Here is a 24,190-nt window from a genome sequence, read left to right on the forward strand (position 1 = left end):
CTGAGGTCCACTTACATTTTGGAAAGTACATCAGGACTTTAAAAATATTTTCTTAATTTTAGCGACCGCTCTGTCACAATAATGCACCAGCGCGGTGCAGTTGCGCGGCTGGCGGCATGCTACGATTGAGCGTTTGGCGGTGCGGTGCAGTTGCGCGATCGGACAAAATTAAGCTCCCTGCGCACTGAGATCCACTTAAATTTTGGAAAGTGCATCAGGACTTTGAAAATATTTTCTTAATTCTAGCGACCGCTCTGTCACAATAATGCGACCAGCAGTTGCGTGGTTGCGACGCGCTACGGTTGCGCGTTCGGCGATGCGCTGCAGTTGCGCGACCGGACAAAAATGCGCAAATGAAAAAATGCTTAAAAAAGGCATTAATTCGATTCGTAATTCGAACGATTCACTTCTCGAACAGCCTTCTGGAACGGATTGTGGTCGAAAACCGAGGCTCCATTGTATATGTAATATATATTACATAGTATACTTGTATCCTATTTCTATACTTGTTTTCAATGAACAGTCAGGCTAACTAACGTTACTGTATTTTTATGTTGGTCATGACAGTGGCATGAAGTGCTTGTAAGTATTTTTTTAGGTGGTACACTTTCCGTACAAAAAGTTTATCAGTTGAATTGATTGGGATACCCCCGAATGCCTGCCCCACTATAGCATAGTCCTCTGTTGACATCTAGCGGCACTTCCTGTTAATGCAAGTCTACGGCTACATTGTTAGGTTAATCTTTGTTGATGTTTATTAAAACAAAAAATACTTTTTTAAACTTGTACAAACGGTAGATGGGTTGATTTGTGTATTTTAACTCAGGACAATTTCTTCATTCCAAAAAGTGACGTGACGTGCGCTTTATTCGTCACGTTTCAATTCCTCCAATCCAACAGGCGGCGTCCTATAAAGAGTTTTACACATTGTCGACCAATCAGCCGGATGATACTGTTTGAACTAGGAGCGGGTAACACGGGTAAAACTGAGCTAATGACGAGAGCTGCCGCAATGTAAGCAAATGGTCATAAATAAGTATTTCATAAGTATTTGCAGAAATGACCACCGCGAAGCCAATATTTATGCGGACTTACGGGAAGACAAGGCGAAAACTGACTCCTTGGATTTCACCGAAGGATCACAAGCAGGCCTTTGATAGCTCCTTGTCTTCAGATGATTCCTTGGTTGAACTTGATAAATTCACAAAAACCAGGTGAATAAATAAAAAGGAGCATCCGATCCTCGATGTTATTTATAGGTTCAATGGTTCTATTTTATTTGTTAATTTAGGAGAAATTGTTTGCATTATAGGATTGTTGTAAACTTAGTAGGGAATTGCTTATTTTTGCAACACACAAAATGAATGAATGAATTATTCGGTTTATATTTTTTACAACTCTAATTCAAGTGCTTAAACTGTCCATAATCCATATAGTAATTGCAATTGAATTATTTTTAAAAATTCAACTGAAACTGTGTTTTGTACTATCTGTTTGGGATTTGAAATGACTGCTGGAACATGTCGTGGCAGAGATTTTCCTTTCATACTGTTTCTGATCGGATTATTCTTATATGCAGGAAAAGAAAAGCCTCAGTCGCAGCACTCACAAGAGGGAACAAGAGATTGATTATCAGCGAGAGTGAGGATGATATGTCATTTTCTTTGCATTGTCAGAAAGTGCAACTTGAAAGCAATCCAACTTCCAAGTAAGTCACTATATTACTTTGAAGATTTTAAACTCCATGCCAATGTTGTTAAAACAGAGTAATGTTGTTCAAAAGAGCTGCGACATCTCACCTCAGGTTCCCATTGCTTATATCTTGTTGTTTATCTTGAGACTAAACCCAATCAACAGTGCCCGGTTGTAACCAAGTGGCACGTGTCACTTTTCTTACATTGCTTTGCAAATTTAAAGTCACGCGTTAAGGGGGAGGAAAGAAAATGTGCATCGTAAATCAAATGTAAAAACACGAATAATGAAATTGTTATTGGTTGTGTGATGAGCCCATGGAGAAGCTGTGCGAATGTCACTGGAAAATGCTTTTCAATTTTTAGAGCAAAGAAAGGTGCTTCCAAGGCAAAGAAGGTCCGCCCAAGGAAGGGGAAATTGAAAGAGAACAGCACTGATGAAGATATTTTCAGTGTGCCCTTCCCCTCCTGCCCTCAACCTGTTCCACGGGCTAGAGCAACCAGGTCCTTGCACCAACACACACATTGATTGACACGATCAACTCCTTCTTATCCTCACAGTTATCATGCTCATGTTAGATGCACACTGTAAGGACTTTTGGAGCTGTAATTTCAAAACAGTTTTTTTCTAATTTTCAAGCTGCAGTCATCTGCAGTCATCTGAGATCAGAGATTTAGCTTACTGATAATTGGAAATAATCATTATTTCCAATGACAAACAAACAACAACTCACAAACCCTGAAATTACTTAGAATGGACCCTTAATAGAGATAATGGGTTTTTTTTAATTTCCTGTCCAAATAGTTTCTTCTTTTTATCTTTATTGATGCACAAGCAGGAAACTAGCACCAGCCAGAGCAGCGGTCACATTTAGACGGAAGGAGCGGCGTTGTCCGATTAGTAGCGAGAGCAATGAAGATCTGTCTCCAGCAAAAAGACACAAAAATCCACTTCAAATCAACGCTACTAAGTAAGTCTTTGTATTACAATATTCAAAAGTTCAACTTTTAAATATTTCATATCAGTCAATATCAATATTTATTGATTTTCTTTTCATTCAAAATAAAGATTTGGAGAAAAAAATGGAATTTCTCTTTTTTTGCAATATAATAGTTAACCTTTTATAAAAGATCATCACAACAATGAAAAATTGAAATAAAACTGATCAGTATAAAGATGAAATATACACCTATTTAAACAAATAGTGCAATGTGTGTTATCTGATATTATTCCAATATAGAGAAATGTATAACAAGCCGTCCATCCAAAATTTGTTGCCAACTCCAGTCGTCCTCATATATTATATTCATCCTTCCTTCCTGTTTTCCAGTCCTCCACATGTTTCGCCAGGCTGTTTTGTGACTCGTCGTCGTCCCATCACCACTAAAGTCCAAGCCTCAAAGGTCAAGGTCTTCAACTCTTTGGAAGATTTCACCTCTGGAGAGGAAAGTCAAGTTTGCCTTCCTAGCAAGAAGAAAAGAGTCCCTCTGGCAATTCTAGAGTCAAGTTTGGAGAATTCCACCAGCGACTTGGATGCCGGCGCCTTGCAAAACATTCTCCCTTATGATTCAGCAGGAGATCACAGCCTTGGGCCCCGTACCAGGAAGCCCATATTTTGCTCTACGCCCTCAGTCAGACTGTCGAGCAAACGGCCCCGTATTGCTCTGGTAAAAAATCAGTCCCCGAATCCCACGTCCTTGTCCGTCAGCCACATAAGTGCAAACGCATGCCAAGAAGACCTGGACTCTCCAAGTCAGCCATGTTGTTCACCACCCATAGTGCTCCACTCCAACAATAAGCAGCAGTCGAGGCTCGATGTGCCGAATGAACAAGCATGCCCGCCTTTCCATGAAGGACATTCAGAAGAGCTTTTTACACACCCATCGAGTATGAACACAACAAATCGAGACGGCAAGATGAAAACCGATGGGGCGTCGGCAAGCATCCATTTGCTGACTGCAGACAATTGTTTAGTGTCCACGGTGGAAGACTTGCTCTCAATGACTGAAGTTTTGAAGGAGGAGTGTTTGGCCCAGAGCTGCACTGTGAAAATGACGAGACTAGACAGCCCAACTGTGAGGCTTTTTTGCAGCCAGACCACCGACTCCTCCTGCCTTGCCGATCTTAGCTCATCTCACAAAAGTCCAACTCCTGAGCGGCATCCCATTTGCGTGGATATGTTATCATCAGAGCAGTCATACCGGTCTAGTTTAGCTGCTACTGAAGATGAAACTTGTGAGCTGTCAACCACTAGGACTGAGCCAGAATCCCGAACTTCAGATATTTCCACCAGCCTTGCACTGTCACAGTCGCTTTCTGCAGAAAGTGATTTCAAGGAGGTGTCAACATCAGCCTCCACCCAGCACACCGGCAGTCACTTTGAATCTTTTACTTGTGCACAATTAACAGCCAACTTGTCTGGGAAAATGTCACCAAGGGAACAGGATGACACATTTCAAGGAAAAAATTGCAAAGTTGTGCTTGAAAGTTTGGGGTTAGAGGAAATTCAAAGAACAATCTCTCAAAGATTGTCTGTAGAACGACAACAGAACACTTCTGAGGGAGAAAGCCTCTTGATGGCATTGATCCAAAAATGCCTAACTGACCAACTTACAGTAAGATTACAGAGACTGACTTTAACACAATTGAAGGAGCTGCAGCAAAAAGGCACCAAATGTCAATTATCCACAAGTGGTTCGGATTCGACCACCTCTTGTTCAGACAGGGTTTCGGGCTCGGACAGAGAAGCCATTAAAAAACCCTCCAAAGTTGACCGACGTGCTTCCCGACCGGTTGGTAAAAAGAAAAAGAAGAAAAAGAGCCCTTTAACGAGCCGGCCGGGCACAACCCGAAAGGCATGCGTCAGTGGTTTGAGCGTGAGCCGCTGGAAGAATGACAGCAGATTGCAAGCGCCGCGCACGTTCAAGAGAAAGAGCGCAAGGAGGCCTGCCGACTGCAACATCAGCGATCTCATCTCAGTTGAACCCGCCGACCTCCAGGTGAACCTGATATATATGACTATTGTGATGGAGAATCAGACTAAGAGCATTTTGTAATCATGGGATTCGTTAGTTAACAAGTCTTCTGTAAAACGTGTAGAGATGATGCAGTTTTCTCCAAGACTAACTTCTGTCCTGACGTGCAGGGGCTTATATTGAATTTCTCCACCCCAGTGAGGATGTGCCCCCTCAACATGTCATCGCTGCTGGACGATGACACGCCGCGCACGCAGCACTGGAATCGATTTAAATCGTCTTTCTCTATTCACCGCAAAGGTACAGCTCATATGTGTCCAGCTATGGATTTATGCTCATTTTGTCTTCCTCTAACCTTCAACTGCTCTCTTTAGTGATGCTCACTCCACAGAGTTGTAAAAAGCCAGTGCCAAGAGACATCAGTCTGGTAAGGGTGACGATGTCATGATATTTTGGCACCACATGGCCAATCCAATTACAAAGCCTTCTCAAATGACCCCCTCGGACCCCCTCCGCTTTCCACCAACCCCCTACAGCTAGATTTGTCCGATGCGGAGAAGGTGTACACTGAGTGCGGACAGCCGGGTCCGCTGCCCTGGAAGGAATGCTTTTCCGCTCTTCAGATGAAACGATGCGTCAAGATTGGGGAGGGTACATTCGGTGAGGTCTTCTCCACCAGCAACTCGTCAGGAGAAACGATTGCTCTTAAAGTACGCACGGGCATGTGAGACACGCACATATATATTGAAGTTGTTATTGAAAATGATGAATGGGACGACGCTTCTTCTTGCAGGTCATTCCATTGGAAGGCAGTGAGAAGGTGAATGGGGAAGACCAGAAGACGTTTGGGGAGATCCTTCACGAGATTATTATCTCAAAGTAATTTGTCCTTTTTATTTGTCTTGCATTTGACCTAAGATCCACGTGTTATTCACCCTCCATAGTTTTGTTGAATTGTTCAGCATGTAACACATTTTGTATTGTTACAGGGAGCTGAGCAGCCTGAAAGACAAAAATCATAATCAGACCAACTGCTTCATTGGACTTAATAAGTAAATCGTCTTTCTGCGTCCTTTTCTCATTTGCGCGCCTTCGTCTCTCTGCGCTTGTTGACTTTTGTCTCGTTTCCAAATAGTCTCCACTGTGTCCGAGGCTGCTACCCGCCCGAATTCCTGAAGACCTGGGACAACTTTGATCGGAAAAAGGGCTCTGAGAATGACAGACCAGGTTTTTGTTGTGTTCTCACTCCCTTGAATCCAGCACTGAAGTCTCGTTAGAAATATTGTGTAGTAAATATAACCTTAGTGATTGTTTTTACTACAATGTGGTAAAAATAAGGGAGATTGTTTTACACGTTACGTACTGATGCTTCTCTCTGTGTTTTGTAGATTTATTCCAAAATGACCAGTTGTTCATCATCCTGGAGTTTGAGTTTGGTGGTGTCGACCTCGAGAACAGCAATGGAGCGGTAGTCACACCCCAAACGTTGAATTGCATTTTTTTTGTGGTGTCAAATAGTCCTATTCTTTCCACATCTGGTGCTCTCCGCCTCTTACATCCAACATCTCTTATGTCTTCAAGTTGTCGTCGTTGGTGGTGGCAAAAAGTATTCTCCATCAAGTGACCGCCGCTCTGGCTGTGGCTGAGCAGCAGCTGCACTTTGAACACAGGTACATGCAAAATCGTTTGAATCAAGCCGTGGCGGCCGAGTGTTGACCAAATGCAACTCGTGGGGAAATGTTCTCGTAACAAACTCATTTGGACTCCTTTGAATTCTCTCAGAGGCCATGTTGTGGAAATGCATTCGCTTTGTCGTGTGTCACTCTTTCTAAAGGGACCTCCACTGGGGTAACGTGCTGGTGAAAACCACAAAGGAGAAGACTGGAAGCATCCTTCTCAACGGAGCAGCACATTCTTTGGAAACAAAAGGCGTGTTTGTTCGCATTATTGACTACTCTCTTTCCAGACTGGAAATCGGTCAGTGGCATTTCCCCCTTGTCTATCACCTCAGGACAGCTACTTTTTTTCATTTAAATGAGACTCATTGCAATGGGCCGTGTTCTCTTTAGATGGTCTGACAGTGTCCTGTGACATCTCAAATGATGAAGAGCTCTTCATGGGTCAGGGAGATTACCAGTTTGACATCTATAGACACATGAGAAAAGAGAATGGGTCAGTCCACTTATTTTTTCTAATCACTTATTTGGCAACGTGTGTTGGGAGGAGGTCAGTAACCGTAACTTTCGGGGTTCATAAATCTGTAACTTGTACTTTTGCCTTTTTTTGTCGGTCACAGTAACGACTGGAACAGCTACCACCCTCATTCCAACGTGTTGTGGCTCCACTATTTGTGCTCCAAGCTGCTCTCCATGAGGTACCGCGGAACGGGCGGGAAGAGCAGCAAAGACGCCCTGAAGGAGCTCACGCGTTTTAATGACACTGTCCTGCAGTACACTTCTGCAACTGAAGCACTCCAAACATGCCCCATGTTTAAGTAAAAGGTAAAGTGGACAAAAGGGCAAATTGTCTCCTTTGGTCAATATTTTCTATATGATGTTCTTACGCTTTGCTGTAGATAAACAGTGTTTTGATGGCCTGTTTTCAAATTACATTTAATAAACCAAGAATTTCATTCTTGAATTGCATTTCTAAACTCTTTAGTGCCGTATCAAAAGTGTTCAAGTAAACAAATAATTCCTCATATTTTCTTCAGGTCAATGTGTGAAGACAGAACTGCAAACATTTTTGAACAGACAGACACATCATTAGCCTTTAGCGGATAAGAAAACGTCAAGAAGAATCAAGTACAAAAACAAAATATTTATTCAATTTGTTCATTAAGACTATTGTACATTTTTGCATCAAAACAACCTTCATTTTTGTATGGTAAGTGAAAAGTGTGTGTGTGTGTCCATATTAATGAGGATCTCGATTGAATACATCAAATGCCTTCATAGTTGAAGAGACACTTGGTTCGGCGACATCCCAAGATTTGCCTTCAATAATCATGTGATCATATGGAAGCAAATGTTGCGTTGAAAAAGGAAGACCGTTTAAAAAAAAAAAACACACATGGAGACATTTCCGACAACAAACAAGATCCAAGAGGCCGAGAAGAGGTCAGGCATGTGTTTTGAGAAGCACTTTTTGGTTGAGCTTTGAGGCAATGTTGGAGATGGCCTTGCTGGTGATGAGCCCACGAGTCTGTTGGATGAGCACTCCACCGATTTGATACCGCTTGGCGTAAAAGGATTCATATCAATGCAACAGAACCAGATCAACATATTTTCGGCAAAAATCCATGCAACCTTATTTCACAGTACTACGTGACCGACTGGAGTGTCTGTGTGGAGTTATGTGCGGCGATCCATCCGACGGAATCGTCGTTCCGTGAGATCCACACCGATTGCAGTTTCATTTTCCTTGTCTTTGACCACGTGAAAAATGGGTGGAGCTCTCAGTCGAGTGTGTAGCAGAAGCGATGAACTGTTGACAATGTTATGTTTGTGCTCAGAAAGAGAAGTATTTGGTGAACCACTCTTGTTTCAGCCCCTCAGTGCCTCTCGGCTCCATATAAGGCCCCCTAAAACATGAAAACAAAGGGTTTAATTTTAATCTGTTTCATTTGTTCTTTCCATTCCAAAAAGACAAATGGACATGTTTCACAATTCATTGCAGGACAAAATTGCTAAATATCCTATCCTGTAGATCATGATGAAAATGTATTTATTATTACAGCCTGTCTATAATAATTCAATAAAAACATGCATACATTTAACCCCCTCCTATTCACGTTTTGTATGATAATACCTTACTTGACTATTTAAGTGATCAAAGTTGCACGTTATTGCTTTCCGTACTCAAGTAAATGTTTGACCTATTTTTTTTTGCATCCTCTAGTGTCTTTATTTAGCTCAGAAGAACACAGGGCTGCTATTTTTTCCAAAGTGAACCAACTCCAATGAGTCACTGTCACTGCATAAAGGTTCCGGAACAAAGCCGTCTGTTCGTAAGGTAGGTTATAAATAATGCAAGTTTAATAGCACAATTGCAAATGTTATATTGGGAAGCGAGTTTGACGCCCCCGGAAGAAAAGTCGTTGATGCTGTCAGATGATTTCACACAACAACACTCGGAAATCTTTTCAAAATCGTACCTGATTGACTGCGCCTGCAAGTACGCATATGGCTCCTGGCAGGAGGGCGACACATAGCGAATGCCTGTCTGCGGCGAGGGGCAGACGGGCAGCGGCGCGGTGGGCGCCGGCGTCGGGGGGATGCAGGACGTTCGGGATCTGGGGGAGCGAGGCAGCGACGGGGGGGAATTTTGGCTGAAGGAGAGGGAGGTGTGCTTGTGCGGAAGAGACGTGGTGGAGTAGTGCGGAGACGTGTGTGGGTGGGAGGTAGACTGGTGGGGCAGCGTGGAGGAGAAGGACGAGGACGAGTAGGGAGGGAGGCGGTCGTAAGCACCCGAGCAAGATATGCTGCTTCCGCGAGGGGACGACTCCACGTGCTTCTTCTGCGGACACAAATGAACGCTCGATTCAAAAGCACATCAGGTTTTCATGAGGATAGAATAAAAATAATACAATATGTAAATACAGTGATGAATTTATCAATATTTATGACATGAGGGTTCGGCTCAGCAATAGGATTTTTCAAAATGTGTAAAGTCAATGATATGCCGCAGCTTTTTAGAGAGCAACGTGAATGCAGGTGAATAAAGTCACATTCGCTTGCCCGGGTCAGATCATAAAATGTTTTCTCAAGTCGTTAAATATGTTTACAAGTAACTGTTAATGAGTCAAACATGAATGTGTAATTTCAAATGAGAATTTCCACACACACACACACACACACACACACGCAGGGGTCCAGATTGGACACTTTACTGTCTGTGCACCAGAAAGAAAACTTGGCTTGAATTCAACATTCCCTTCTGGCAAGAAGGAGTGCTTTTTGATGAACTCATTAGAGTATGTGCAGGACTCACACGCACTCGCACACTCACCCTCATGGTTGGCGTGGTGCTCCCAGGGCAGGGCTTGTTCTCGCGGAGCCTGAGGCCGCTGTTGTCCCCGACAACAGGGGGGTGTAGCTGCAGCTGATGCCGTTCTTCCTGGAGGGAGGGAAGGAGGATGAAGAAGGAGCTTGTTCACAGTTGGTGTTGTCTGGAAGTCTGATTCGTTTGCTTGCTTGCATCCAAAATAGTCAAACGAACAAAAATATCTTTGTATTAAAAATATTGTGCGTCAATGTACCACTAATCGCTTAATGAGCTGGTCTCGTTCCGTCAGTCTCTCCTGAAGTTTCCCCAACTGGATCTCGTCACATCGGGGTTCTCTCCTCCTGCAACGCTCCTCCCGCTCACGCAACCTGGAGCAAGCGTATGCTATCAACTTAGCATCACCGCGTTGTCACGGAGATGTCACACGTGGGGGACTTACTCGTTCTCCAGGGCTCCGATGCGAGCCTGCAGCTGCATCTGAGCGTTGCTGTATTCCGACACCAAATTCTGAATCTCCCTCTTGTGCTCCTTCCTGATCTCCTCCAGCTCTTTTTTCCTCATCACGTCCTCCTCTGGCTTCGTCTCTTTCTCCTGCTCCCCTTCCTCCGCCTTGTCGTCGTCTTCTTTCCTCTCCCACAGTTTCTGTGACTCTTCCAGTTTCTCCATCTCCACCCTCAGTTTCTCCACTTCCTCCTTCAAGCGTTGCGCTTCGTCTTCCAGATGAGCATCTCGGGACTTTTCCAAATCTGGGCTCTCCTCTTCTTTGGCTACCATTTTGGGGTTCACCTGAATGAACCTGTGAGGAAAGCGATGCCTGGAAATACTCCAGCAAATTCTTTCTTAGCCTCAGAGGCAGGACAATCGTTTTACATCCATCTACATGTCCACTTACTTCTCCTGTAATTGCTTCTTGAGTGTGGTATTCTCTCGTTGCAGCTCCAGCATGGCGCAGCGACTCTCGTCCAGCTGCCGCTCAAACACCTGGTTCTGGTTCTGCTGCTTCAGGTCCTAAATAGCACGCACACAAAAGCACACTTAGCATATTTAGGTCAATAGACACAAGGGGGAAGAGATTGAAATTGAAAGGAGTGTGTGTTACCTGCTGCAGCGCCATCATCTGTGTGTGAGCTTGCAGTTGGGCCTGAAGGTCTTCAATCTGCTGCATGTGTCTCTGGGTCATCTGTCTACTCCACTCTGTGTGCTGCTGGGTCAACTCCGCACGTTGCTTATCTGACATCGCGGGCACGCATATAAATGCGCGAGGGAAAAAAAAAAAAAAAAATACATCCATTCATTCGTTGTCACAGGTAGCCTTCCGCTTGTTGCCATGGTGAAATGTATCCATGGCAATAAGAACCTCGCCGTTGAATACATAATCTCAAATGGCTGCCTGTCTATGCGCTTGCACGTGCTGGTTTGTCCATTCATCCCGGGGCTTCGCTAGCCGGCGCTCGTGTGTCAATTCCCGATCGGTGTGTGAATGTGGACGTGTTACCTAACTCCAGGTGGTGCATGGTTTGTAGTCGGTTGCGCTCAGATAGTACGTCTTCTTTGGCTTGCCTCTCCAACGCTTGCAGCTGCATGGCGTGATTATGTTTCTCCTCAGCTAAGCACTGGCTCTGTGGCTCCTCCAACACACAAGAATGCAAACAAACCTTACCAAAAAAAAAAAAAAAAGATGATGGATCTTTATAATAGGGAGAAAAAAAACTGTGGGGCGTCCGTTATTAGAATTTTTGTTATTTGCGACCTCCAACACAAATAGCAGGAGTTATACTTTCTGTGACATTTTTGGTGTGATTTTTTTTTTCAAATGTAAAATATGTGTATTGATATGATATGCAAGTACCTGCAGCAGCTCCCTCAGCTTCTTGTTAATCTCTTTGGTCTCTTGGACCTCCTTCCTAAGTTTGTCAAGCTCCCGGTTGCCATGGGAATTGTCTTCAGATCCCGCCTTCTTTGTCTCTGTCTGCATTGTCAAGAAAAATGTGGATAAAAGTAACAAAACATGAGACCTTGATATCTACAGGAAATGGAAAAATAAAGAATATGCCATTGGTATAAACATTTTCAAGAAACAGAGGTTATTGCTAAAAATAATGTTGCCAACTTTATATTGTGTGATTATGACATTTTTATGCACAACATGGTGATTAGTCATCATTTTAATTGTGCAAAGAATATAAAAGCATAACTTGATTTCAGTTCCTACCACTACTGTATTATTTTGGTTTGAATTATAGTTGTTAAGTTACTGATAAATATATGAGCTGAATTTAGCAACTCACTATGCATTTTTTTGGTAGCAAAACAAACGGGTTGTGTTTTTCTGATTGAATAATTTGTCAATCTCCAAATATAAGCAGCAGCATTAAAAGAGTAGTTCGGTCATTAAACGTTGCACTCACTGGGTGCATTATGTGGATCGTTAACGATGGTGTGCAGGGAGGAGTGAAAAGAGCAAGACTCAAAGCCCAATTCGAGTCAACATTGCTTGCCGCATCCACTCTGAATGAGGCCAAAGGCAAAAAAAAAAAGAAGAAGTCGGCTCACCTGCAGCTCATCCAGCTGACTTTGCAACTCGCCGATCTGAGTGTGCAACTCTTGCTCCTGGTTCTGCCACCTCTGCTCGCTTTCGGCGACGGCAGCGTTCATCTCGATACGGAACTCTGCCCTGAGGCGATCCTCACACTCGGCTCTAGAGGGAACATGGCAACAAAGTAGATGGAATACAGAAAATACTTTTTAACTGTCAGTCAAGTGTAACTTGAGCTTCTTTGGGAGGATTGTTGATGAAACTTGTTTATTTATTATACCGACAAATCTGAGTTACTCTGCAAAGTTGCAAATATGCTCTGATTTTGCATCTCCTACTCAAGTGACCAGTTTTCACACACCAAATGAGGATGAGCGTATTAAGAAATATTTTTCAGTAATTATCCAGAACATAACATTTATTTCCTTGCTTTGCTTCATTACTTTCGCGACCCGTTGTTTTATTGGGCTTCACGCAATAATCACAGTCTGCATCAAATAAAACGAGCTATAGTCATTAAAAAAAAAAAGAGACAGTGATGATACAACTGAAAAATTTGTTGCTTTTCTGTATTTGGGGTCAACTACCATGACTGGCTTACCTGATGCGTTCCTCGATGTGGCGTTGGCTCTGTTCTAAAAGGTTCCTCTCTGTGTTCAGCCGACTCTGCTCCAAAACTTTCTCCTCCAGCCGATGTTTGTCCGCCTTGAGGGAAGCGATGTCTCTCTGTTGTCTTTCCCGTTGCTTCTCCGCCTCGTCCTGCATCCGGGTAAGTCGGTTTTGGGTCTTCTGGAGGTCCTCCTGCAGGCGGGAGCACTGCGGTCCGCATGGGGGCGATGTATCTGGCGCTACTTTGTCTTTTTCTTCTTGATGATGCATAGCCGTCTTCAAACGAAAGATCTGAACACAAATTTGCAGCAGGTATAAATTTACAATCGATTGAGGTCATGTAAAATAATTTAAAAAAAAAAAACGGTGTGCACTTCACCTCATTGTCTGCATCTTTAAGTTTAATCTCCAGGTCTTGTCTGTCCCTCTCCAGCCTCTCATGAAGCTCACGATTTCTTCTCCTCTCTTCTTCTAGATGTGCACATACCTTTGAAGAGCATCCCCAAAAAAGATTTAAAAAAAAAAAAAGGTATTTGTGAAATGTCAAAAAGATGACATTGTACATGAAAGAAAAAGAACTAGGGAGAAAATAAATGTTCTTCTCATGCGACAAAGTTAAGCCTAACTCTGACCTCTTGGTTGGTCTTCTTCTCAGAGTTGAGAGCTTCTTGGACGCCGTGCAGTTCGGCCGCATGTCTCCGCATCACCTCCTCAATGGCCTTCCGCACCTGCTCCTTTAGTCGCCTCCTGTCCTCTTCCGCCTTCTCCACCAGCCTCTTCTTCTCCTCCTCCAGCTTATGCTGCAGACCCGCTCTCTGCGCCTCCACCTGCTCGAAGCGCTTGTCCAGCTGAGCGCGGACACGGACCCTCTCTACATCCAGCTCCTTGCGAAGGCGCTCCACCTCCTCCTCCTTTTCCCTCCTCACATGTTCTCGGACTCCCTCGGCCTCCTTCCGCAGCACCTCCTTCTCCTCGTCTCGCTCCCGCCGCAGCCGGTTTCGCTCCTTCTCCAAATGGCTCTTTTCTTGCTCTCTTTCCCTCTGTAGGTTCTCTCGCTCCTTTTCCATCTCCCTCTGAAGTTTGTCCCGCTCTTCGTCTGCATGTTTTTGGATACGACGCAGTTCTTCTGTCTGAGCTCTCACCATCTCGGAACGCAGACTGGACAGGGCTTCCGCGTGCTGAAATACACAGACCGGACACCTCATTAGGTACGCAAAAATAATGCTCAGTTTTGTCTGATACCAATTTCAACTTGTACACACATCAATTGTGTTGTAGGATGGATAGATATTTTTGTTACCTGGCGGATTTGGCGTGCGTGGTCGTTATTCCTACCGCTGGTCTGGAGCTCCAACTCTCTGTTCCTGCTCTGCAGACGACTCAACTGGCTCTTCAGGTCCTCCACGTCAGCGCACACGCATGCCTTGCAGCCCACATTCAGAATCTCTTCTAAAGCCCACACAGAATACACACATCATTGAAAAATGCCACTAGCTAGCCAATGCAGTAGCTCTAAGTAGTGCATGTTTTTTTTTCTGAATTATTTCATCATTCGTAACTATTTGAAATGTTTATACTCTCAGTAAAAACGAATACATGAGTTTGTGATTGAGGTGGTACCTTTAAAAAAAACAATGCTTTTGTACACTTGACAAATCAGGTGTTCCTCAGGGCTCAGTTCTTGCCCCACTGATCTTGCTATGAAATAATATTCAGCCTTTTTCCATTGATAATAACCAAAATCACTTGAGGTGAAATTGACTGTACTGCCAAAACCGGTTTTATGTTTTCCTTCCTGTCTTGTTACCTTCAGTCTTCTCCACTGCTCATTGTAATTGTATTCTTTAAAGGTTATCAAACACATCATCAGAAGATGTAGTGGAGTCGGCCTCAACGTCCATGCTGTAAGTGCTCCTTAAATATTTAACAGTATTTCACTATGCCTTTCTTAACTTCACTTCTCTGCTGATGACACGTAGTAACTCCAATCTCATTTCTCTCCTTTCTGACAATCAATTTGAGAGAAGCATCTCTGCATGTCTTAAAGACATTAATGCTCGGATGTCAGTGAACGGCCTTAAGCTTAAGCTTGACAAATGGAGCTTCACTTTCCGCTACAAACATCATCACCCCCTTAGCGCCGCAGTGTTGGAATAAGCCTCGCGCTTATGTCAGACTCAATACGTCAAATATTTGAAAGTTTCTTAAGGACAAGCACAACTGCCAAATGAACACATGCAATGTAGAATGTAGCATGTGATGGAAGTCTCGTGAACTACCGGCTCGAGTCTGCAGTTCATCTTCTTGCAGCAGTAGCCTCTCTTTAGCCACGGCGAGCTCCTCCTCTGCCCGTTTGGCCGTGCTCTCAGCTTCGGCGACGCGCTTCCGATCCAGTTCTAGCTCTTCCTCCAGGTTCTAGGAATGGGAAGGAGTGGCCAGCATGGGGGCACAGTGGAGCACAGAAGAGGAAGGCAAGTTTGACAAAGATAATGCAAGCAAGTACACATTTGTAGCTTTGTAGGCCAGCTGCAGGATTTTAATGGTCTGCTATCATGTCAGCTTCAGCAGGGGGTCTGAAATCTCAATGCTTGGCTTCGGTGGTGACACTGAAACAATTCTATCTTGTGCAAAGTACTCATTAGGACAGAGCTGACAGTGGAAACAGCACTCAGCAGGCACCGCCTGTGGTTAGACAAGCAAGTTCCCCCCGTCTCTGTCTACCATGGAACTCGAGCAACGGTCATTAGCTGGCAACACCAGAGACGGTAGGCTGCAACATAAACGTGAACTTTATCTGTTACATTGGCTGTGCAACTCCAAAGTACAAAGTTACAATAGGGCAAATATGATATCATAGCAATAAATCTGATAACATTAAAAACGGGGAAAAAAAACGATTTGAGAACGAAGATGTAAAACCAATGAAGCGGCAATTTGTCTCGCATCAGTCATAGCAACATTGTCAATTCCTCGATTTTGGTCGCCGATAGCTGAGCTCTGATGTTTAGTGCACTAGTGACACAAGTTTGAATGATGGAACAAATTATTTTCACAATCGATTATTCTATTGACTGTTTCGTCGATTAATCGGGTATAATTTTAGTTTCAGTTTAAAGTATATTACCAAGTGTGAAACCATTTTTTTTTCAGCTTCCGTTTGTCAAACAATCGATGTTTATTTGATATTGGCATTTGGTATTTGAGTTGTTGTCGATGAATCGGTTAATTTGGACACTTCACAAACAAAAGGTTTTGGATTGTTTGGAATGTAAACATTATCTTGGCAAATCAATTATTTCGGCAACCCGTTTGTCGGTTACGTCCGCTGCGTGTATGAGAACAAGGAGTTACGGTTTCTACCTGAATGCGTTCCTGCAGTTTTAGTGTGTTCCGTTTGTTCTCGGCCTGCCTCTCCAGATGGCTCTCCACATCGGCCTCGGCCTTCTTCACTCGTTCTCTTAAAGCACTGTGCATTCCTTTCTTCTCCTCCTCTTCTTTCTCTTCCCACCTGCGCTGTTCCTCCCGCCATTCGGCCTCTAACTTCTTCCTCATTTCTTCTTTCTCCTCTTCAAGCCGATTCATCTTTTTCTCCCATTGCTCCCTTTCCGCATCGGCTGCTTGCCTTCTCTCCTCCTCTTTTTGATCCCTTTCCTCCTTCATCATGTTCACCTCCTCCAAAAGCTCTTTCACTCTCTCTGACTCCTCCTCTGTCTTTTCCCCCTTATCTTCACCCTTGTCCTCTGTATCCTTCCCATCCACACTAAGTCTCTGCCTCAGCTCGCGTTTGGTGCTCAGATCTAGGATCATCTCCTCGGCCTCCTCCAGTTGTTTGCTCAATCGCAGGTTTTTCTCCTGAGCGGCGCTGATTTGGGACCTGGCTTCTCTGAGCTCCTCCTCTGCCGCCAGGAGCCTCTCCTCAAAATCCCGTCTCAGTTCGGCTTCAGTTTCACGCTCCCTCTCCTCCGACTGCATGCGGAAGAACTCAAAGTCGGCTTGTACCTGGAGGCACAGGTGGCGAGATGTTACACACCGTGCAGTCTAATGAGCTACAATGCAAGAGCTGCAGAAATTATGTATTCGCAAAGTGGAAATTAGGGAATTAATTTTCTGATTTGAAGAGAAGCCACATGCGCTGGCTCAAATTTGGGTATAAAAAAAAAAAAATCTGGATTAATTGAATGAATTATTATTAAAGCTAAATGATTCATGTCTCGTTGAGTCTCCTTTAAATCGGATGTTGGAGGATGTTTTCATTTTTATGACAAGTGGTCTTATTCGTCACGTATATCGCCAAAATAGCAGCCAGAAAGATTTTTATTCTCTCCTTGTAATAATTTGCATGTGAAAAAGGGGATATACACCAAGCTCCTCCTCGACTTTTACAGAAACCTGAATCTCATGCTATTATAATGCAGTTATATATGATTAATGCGTATGCTTTATTGAGGCACATTATGCAAATTGCACATGACGAATGGGTTAAGTACCACGCTGTTTTCTCCGGTTTGATTACAGTGAGGCACATTCGATGCGAGTTTGATTTGTGTCTCTAATGCGAGCACATTAATTTTACAGAAAAACAACATGGCCTTGGAAAGAGATTGGGCTCATTATTATGGGGATAAGGTTGGCAGGGTCATTACACACATGCGCACTCGAGCTCAAGGACACACACACACGTGCGCACGCGCGTACCTGTGCTCCGACCCTTTGCTGCTCATCTAGAGACTCCTGCAGCTGGAGGAGTCGTGTCCTCAGCGCTGAGCCCTCCCCCTCTTGACATGTATCCATCAGGACGCGGTGCAGCTCCTTGTCATGGGCGTGGTTCAAGGCCTGCAGAGCCGCCTCCTGCTCCTCATTCTTCATGTTGAGAGAATAAATCACCTGGAGGGCATCAACAACACGCAGTTGGGATGATTTGGTTTTAGAGACGTGAACGCATTAGCTAAATTAATGAGATTGTAGTTAATGTATGTTCCTGCTTCTTATGATCTGATCTAAATGCAAAGTATTGAAACTTCTTGTGCAAAATAAAAACTCTATATTTTAATGGCCTTATTCAGAGGCCAATGAGATGATGCAAGGAAGAACAATTTACATTTTGATGTTAATAATTGCTTTTTTTTTTTGTCACTGATTGAGTTGCTATGACAACCTTCCACTGCCTGGAATCATACTCCAAAACTTCCTGCTAAATTACAATTAGATGCAAAGCTTTTTCTTCTTTTCTTCTGTGTTTAACATCGCTGCAGTAAATACTTGCCTGGTTACAAAATCCAAAAATGTGACTTTCGGAAATCAAACAATAAAATGTATACAAACATTTTTTTTTTAAAAAAGGAAAAAAAAAAGTTGAAAATCTCAGAAACATCCATTTAAAAACAAAAATGACTCGGCCACTTTTTTTTTATAAAGGAGACAAAATTAAAAGCATTAGTCGGGATGATGTGCAAGCATGAGCATCATCAAAACAAGTGTGCACAGTATTTCCAAGCTGTGCGGCGGTGGTCTCTTCCCCATATAGACTGTGACTAACCGATGAAATATGGCCTGTTTCGTATTCACTTTACTGCCGTGCCCACAGTGTCATCATCTGATGACCCTGACGTCTCACTTACACACTCTGGGAGGTGAGTATGCAAGGGGAGGGGGGTGGGGGACGCAGGGGCTCATATTTTACGCAGACGCCGTTCTGTCTGCGGCACACAGCTGTGTCGCGGCGCATTCCCGCATGCGTGTCAATATGGGCATGCGTCCCCCCTCCCACCTTGAATGCACAGTGCATGGTTTTTCGCCTGTGATATCAATGACAAATGTGAGATGTGGCAAAGCTCCTGTCTCACGTTCCTGTCGGCCCAACACTTATATCCGATCATGTCACGGTGCAAGAACTTGGGCTCACGCATTGCGAGTTGGACCGAGAGGCATGAAAGGGACTGTATCGAGGGCAGGCTCTGAGGGAAGAGAAGGTTCACGCTGGGCTCCTCGGCCTCACATTTTTATTTTTTTTTTAGGAAATGAGCGCAATGAGCTGAGAGAAAAGGCTGGAATGAGGACAATTTAACAGCATAACACACCAGAACATTAAATCCCATATGCTCCTCGTGCAATAATGTTACTCCAGCCTTTATTTGGGAAGATTTGGTTCATCGGAGAGCGTAGTGAATGACTGATTAGCATATTTGCCTCACAGCACCTCAAGTGTTAGCACTATTGCCTCACAGGAAGGGTTTGGGTTTGAATCTCAACTCGCAACTATGTGCGGAAGTATCACAAATGGTCGGACTTAAGATATGTAGATTGTGCGCTTCTCCAGCACTGACTTTAAAAGAATGAAGTAAAAGTAGCTCCCATTGGCCTGAAAGTAAGTTGGCTGTATCCACGCCCACAACGGTGCAAACGCCCCTTTCTAACCGTGCTTGTGTGTGAAAATACCAAAAGAGAGACAAGTCCACCCATGCACGCAACAAAAATCCCAAGAATGAAGTCAGCTCAAATGCATCAGAAAGGTTTTGCATTCTTGGTTCTTGCTAGGAAATACTACATGACGAATTGGTAAATTAACCCCTGAAAGAGTTTTGATTGGTGGAGTTAAAAACCGCTCAGCACTAATTAGAACTGACACAGCTCTAATGTGCCTGATATCTAACTCAGCAGAGTGCTTGGTTTGAAATATTCCTGAAAAAGTTCCAACTGCAACCACCCCAAAAGCCTAAATGCTCAGACTCTACACTACTCAAATTGTCAAACAGAATTGAAGACGCCTTTAGGATTAAAGCTCAAATGTCTTCAACAAATAAAAACAGTCCAATTACGAGTACCGGCCTGACTGAGAATCAATTTTGTTTTTCCATTTAGCAGTTCAAGTTCAGATCTGCTCTTCTGTGTTCTCCCCAGGTTGCGGTAGACTCTTTTCCAATTCAACAACAAACCCGCGCTGCATTGAACACACCGCTCGGAGCGACACACGCTACCGAAGGTCACCTCTACCTACATTTTTCTTAGCAGTACCGACCTAACTAACGATTGGATGAAAAAGAGTCTACAATGCATTGCGTCACTTAAGCCAATGTAACTCTAGATTATTTATTTGTGTGGCCTCGCAAGGGCTGTGTTTACTGACATCAAATTTATAGTCAGCAAAGTATTACATTAATATTCTGTGCAAAGTGTAAAGCCGGGCAGCTGAGTGTAAAGATGCTGCTGCAAAAAAAAGAGAGGTTAGACAGAAAGATGCACTCTCGCTTGCATCAGCTCACCTCCCACACACACACACACACACACACACACACACACACACACACACACACACACACACACACACATACACATGTGAGTGCGCGGCTGAATTACAAAGCAGGCCCCACTTTGACAGTGCAAGCTGGAGAAGAACAGGACATCACATAGACCAAATTAGATCTGCCTATCAAAATGTTGCTATGAACACTCACACCAGCACATACACAACTGTACTTCTATTTCGAAGTCTATTCATTGTGTAAAATTAGAGACTTTGACTGTGTGTGTATGTGCACGCAGAAGAAAAGACCGGTGTGAACATCCACAACAGCTGCCCCGACGGACTCAATTCGCACTTTCTTCTCATTGGCTTGTTGTGCCACGTAAACACACTCTTGGTTTATCTTTAGCAGCACCCATTCAACTAGGGCACACTAGAGCAGGCAGAGGATGAAGAGCAAGGAGGGAGGGATGGAGGGAGGGCCAAGTGAGAAACTGTGATTGGTGGAGAGGACCTGAGGAGGTGCTTTTAAGTTCATGAGTTATTAAATATATAAGGTTACTACTGTTGACCCCATTTCCTGTTGCAATCCACTTACAACCCCCATAAAAGAGTACTGAATAGGTCAGATGTCAAGAGGTTGGATTACAGTAGTTCCCCTCTTCACTCTTGATCCCACATCTCAACAAGACAGCGTGGACGGCTTAACCCGAGCAGCCATCAAACACATTTGGAACGAACGTCAAAACTGAACCATGTCCAACACCGATGGTGTTTCAAAACCCCCTCGGCCTCATATTTTTGTCCACCGAGCACACAAACAAAAGGACGCAGCGGATACAGTAGTTTTGACAAATGTCAAACGTCCTTAACGAGTGCAGACACAAGAGCTGACCCATCCAGTGTGTCATCTTTGCGCACATCCTGCGCATCTGCTCGGACAACTTGCTGCATGTTGCTGCAGAGCACATGCTCCTTTGACACACACACATTCAGGCAGCGCGGAGGTGAAGCCACGAGGGAGGACGGCGACTGCATCGTCATCAGTAATCGTCACCTGCTTCTCTAAGCACTATTGTGAAGAGCTCACACATGTAGGTCCCCATGCAGTGCTGAAGAACCTCGGAAGATATGAAAACACTGAATACTGCTGCGGGAAGCACATTGGCTTCATTTATATGCACACATTACATTACATGTGTTGCGGCGGGTAAAAGTTATCAGAGTAAGACTGATGATTAACACAAACGCACATTCCATTAGGTACACTTGCACAAGCTAAAGAGAGTTCAGATAGGATGTATGCGAGAATTTACATAAGGTCATCTAGACAGTTGCTATATTCTATCGTGCTTATCCTCATCGACGTTTGGGATGAGCTGGAAAATAGCCCCGCTGACTTTGGGAGAGAAGAGACGCACACCTTGGACTGGTCGCCAACCAATGACTGGATGCATAATAGAGACAAAAAATGATTCACAATGGACAATTTAGAGTCTTATTTGCAAGGTGGGATGAAAAGAACCCATGCAACGGCACAAGAAGGAACAAGCGAACTCCAGACATGATAGCCAGAGTCGGGAGTTGAACCCGGAACCTTAGCAATGCAAAGCAGATGTGCTACCTTCTCAATACAATGTGTAAGATTTTAAGATTTTGCAGTGGTGCACAACTTCACCATGAATCAAATATTTGTTTAATTTTACTATATGGTGTAGTCAATAGAATGCATTACATCACAGAGACGATACTGTCACTTAGATATTTATATTTTTAAGGGAGACTTGTTAAATCTCTTGAAACAGATTTGAGTCCAGGAGTGAAGTATTCCGGCAGCTATTTTTGTGTTTGAGTACATAAAACAACGAACTTGGGGATGGGTTGCCATGCATTCACAGCACAGTAATATGCAAATCAATTGCAATTCATTGGCGCTGCAAGTGTAACAGATTTCAATCATCTCGAATTGCTGGAAATCTCATCATTTCCAGGTAACATTTGCACGGGATTTGAGAGCAGGTTTGCATGACAGGGGCTAAAGAACAATAAACGTCCACGTAAAGCTCGATTGTGACAGCTCCACCTCAGTGAAGATGATCCAGAAGAGGTAGCGTTGCTTTCAGGTTCGTCCGGTCACGTCCCACCTACCTTGGTGAGCTGAGCGATCTTCTTGCACATCTTGTTGTGCATCTGGAAGTCACACTGCTCCTGCTCGACGTTCTGGAACTCTGCCGCATTCCCGTTGACGGCAGAGCCCGGCCCGGGTGTCTGTATGGCTTTCCCGGGGCCCGAAGCCATTTTGACAGCCGTCTTCCCTCCAGGGAACAACTTTCAAACCCGGAGGATAATCACAAATGAACCCGCCGCCACCAGTCGACTGCAGAACCCCGCCTAAATTGTGACAACTTTTCATTCGTGCATGTCATTCCTCCGTCGGTAGGCCCCCTCCCGTGAACGGCAGCCGGTGGGATTGTGTGGAAAACATTTGGGAGTAGATCGGCGGAGCTCTCCGCGTGGAGCGTTCCGGTTGCAGCCCCCGACTCCGGCTGTCCACCGCCCGGCGATGGCGGAGGTTGCGCGCTGGAAGTCCATCGGGTACGCGCTCGCAGCGAACGAGCGAGCCTTGCCTTGGTGCCAACAGATATTTGGTACTCTCGAGCGCCGGGAGGATGGAGGCACTGGACGCCAACCACCTGTCTCCGAGCGGAGGGAGGGAGGGAGGGAGAGGGGCGTGCGTAACCCGCCGAACATTAGCGGAGAGGAGACACAAGCAGGAGGAGGTTTACTGCTGCAGTGCAGCCCCGCCTCTATCGGTGCTGCTCTATCACTGTCCATCAGCGGAGGATGGGTGGGGGTCCACTCGTGTTGTTTTAATGCAACAATAAAAAAAACTACTGGATCTACTACTGCGTGCATGTCATTGTCAATTTCACACTTATGGACAATCTAGAGTCCGAATTTGAAGTGTAAAGGTTTGTATTGGCTGGCAATCAGCCTGCATCTCCTACACTCACTTACCTGCATGAGTATCTGCACTGAATGAACTATTGAGGTGGACATTGGAGGAGGCCTCTCGCCCCAGCAGGTGCGCGGTTTGGGGTCGTGTCTGTACTTATGTCTTTGTGATGCAATGTGTGCTTGGTTTTTCACGCGGCGTTTCATATAGTACAGAATCTTGTTGGCAATCTTGGAATAAAGTCGTGTTTGGAAAGAGCTGTGTGTTCAATCCTGCCAATTGTTTATCTGAGACGGGCCATTGATTTGATAGAAATAACCGTGTGCTTTCCCTCAATTCATCATGAGACATTTTCGTGGACAGCTATTCTTGTGGTCTATATTTGCACATCCCTTTAGATTATAGATATAAAAAAAAGCTTAAGAACTAAAGGGGATAAAGTATACCCCTTCATATTACCTATCATCATCTATGTCAACAAAATAATCTGATGTAAACCCTGAAAATCTCAAATAACTTTGAAGTCAAATGGAAACAAAAAGTGTGCAATCTAATGAATTGATTTCCAGAGATAGATGGCTGACGCTTGCACAAATATTGTGCACTCTCATGGATAAAGCAGCCTGCTGCTGTGACCTCTGTACAGCTTTGGCCTGGGACACAAACAAAAATACCAAATTGTCTTCCAGTGTCTAGTTGTTTGTTGTTTGAGAGGTAAGGTCGCACCTTCACATATAACTGATCATCCATGTCCAAACCACACAATTTGTGTTTGTGTTGCATTTGCTTTGTCAATTATTAGTAGACAGTTGAAACTAGTTTGCATAGATCTGAAAGTCAGAAGTACAAATTTATAAAGGTGTCCCGTCTCCACTACACAGACAACAAACGGTCTATTTTGAAATACAAATATATAGTACCAAAATAAAGCATAAATTCTGACAAAAAAAATACATTTACCACTGGTAAATTACCAGAATGATTTTAAATCACTGACTACAACATAGTTGGAACAAATGATGTAGCCTTTCCCTTTACCAGTGCATGCATCAGATTGTGCAAGTGTACCTAATGTCGTGACGTTTGCAGTATCTACAAAAAAAGTAAATATTTACATCCAAACAAAGAGGTGAAAACATTTTACGAGGATTTAAATTGATAAACGTCAAGGTGTC

The 24,190-nt window shown here is 44.0% G+C and overlaps 2 protein-coding genes and 1 long non-coding RNA gene across 4 annotated transcripts; 2 read left to right on the forward strand and 1 right to left on the reverse strand.

Moving 5' to 3' along the window:
- The first annotated feature begins 927 nt into the window (after nucleotides 1–927).
- On the forward strand, nucleotides 928–8,461 carry haspin (histone H3 associated protein kinase). Of its 2 annotated transcripts, XM_085912518.1 has the most exons (17): nucleotides 928–1,214; nucleotides 1,580–1,708; nucleotides 2,058–2,195; nucleotides 2,531–2,662; nucleotides 3,023–4,691; nucleotides 4,838–4,967; nucleotides 5,042–5,094; nucleotides 5,204–5,377; nucleotides 5,461–5,546; nucleotides 5,657–5,719; nucleotides 5,803–5,894; nucleotides 6,056–6,135; nucleotides 6,249–6,337; nucleotides 6,502–6,644; nucleotides 6,737–6,839; nucleotides 6,964–7,168; nucleotides 7,381–8,461. In XM_085912518.1, the coding sequence occupies exons 1-16, from the start codon at nucleotides 1,060–1,062 to the stop codon at nucleotides 7,163–7,165; spliced, it is 3,438 nt and encodes a 1,145-aa protein (XP_085768644.1). In that variant the 5' UTR covers nucleotides 928–1,059; the 3' UTR covers nucleotides 7,166–7,168; nucleotides 7,381–8,461. The 2 variants fall into 2 exon arrangements, with proteins under 2 accessions (XP_085768644.1, XP_085768643.1); XM_085912517.1 differs by lacking the exon at nucleotides 7,381–8,461 and having other exon boundaries at nucleotides 6,964–7,320.
- fam184b (family with sequence similarity 184 member B) lies at nucleotides 7,510–22,593 on the reverse strand. The gene is made up of 18 exons (XM_085912520.1): nucleotides 22,208–22,593; nucleotides 17,515–17,703; nucleotides 16,180–16,818; nucleotides 15,099–15,234; nucleotides 14,120–14,268; nucleotides 13,452–13,997; nucleotides 13,199–13,306; nucleotides 12,812–13,110; nucleotides 12,228–12,372; nucleotides 11,524–11,643; nucleotides 11,170–11,329; nucleotides 10,774–10,904; nucleotides 10,567–10,682; nucleotides 10,114–10,488; nucleotides 9,928–10,042; nucleotides 9,678–9,785; nucleotides 8,824–9,185; nucleotides 7,510–8,250 (listed from the first exon to the last, which is right to left on the reverse strand). The coding sequence occupies exons 1-18, from the start codon at nucleotides 22,355–22,357 to the stop codon at nucleotides 8,178–8,180; spliced, it is 3,921 nt and encodes a 1,306-aa protein (XP_085768646.1). The 5' UTR covers nucleotides 22,358–22,593; the 3' UTR covers nucleotides 7,510–8,177.
- LOC147056959 (uncharacterized) lies at nucleotides 13,451–16,982 on the forward strand. The gene is made up of 4 exons (XR_015066095.1): nucleotides 13,451–14,027; nucleotides 14,098–14,215; nucleotides 14,670–15,584; nucleotides 16,663–16,982. It is a non-coding gene; the product is annotated as an uncharacterized LOC147056959 (long non-coding RNA).
- Nucleotides 22,594–24,190: the final 1,597 nt, after the last annotated feature.

The sequence above is a fragment of the Syngnathus leptorhynchus genome, chromosome 5 (assembly GCF_054491065.1).
Source record: "Syngnathus leptorhynchus isolate UIUO chromosome 5, UIUO_Slep, whole genome shotgun sequence".
Taxonomy (NCBI): Eukaryota; Metazoa; Chordata; class Actinopteri; order Syngnathiformes; family Syngnathidae; genus Syngnathus; species Syngnathus leptorhynchus.

Excerpts from the sequence above, each read along its gene's own strand:
- fam184b (XM_085912520.1), bottom strand. The coding sequence starts at position 22,357 with ATGGCTTCGGGCCCCGGGAAAGCCATACAGACACCCGGGCCGGGCTCT. Across the intron at positions 16,819-17,514 it reads AGCAAAGGGTCGGAGCACAG|GTACAAGCCGACTTTGAGTT; the intron begins GTACGCGCGTGC and ends CTGTGCCTCCAG. Across the intron at positions 13,111-13,198 it reads TTAAAGATGCAGACAATGAG|ATCTTTCGTTTGAAGACGGC; the intron begins GTGAAGTGCACA and ends ATTTGTGTTCAG.
- haspin (XM_085912518.1), top strand. The coding sequence starts at position 1,060 with ATGACCACCGCGAAGCCAATATTTATGCGGACTTACGGGAAGACAAGG. Across the intron at positions 2,196-2,530 it reads CCACGGGCTAGAGCAACCAG|GAAACTAGCACCAGCCAGAG; the intron begins GTCCTTGCACCA and ends ATGCACAAGCAG. Across the intron at positions 5,095-5,203 it reads TGCCAAGAGACATCAGTCTG|CTAGATTTGTCCGATGCGGA; the intron begins GTAAGGGTGACG and ends AACCCCCTACAG.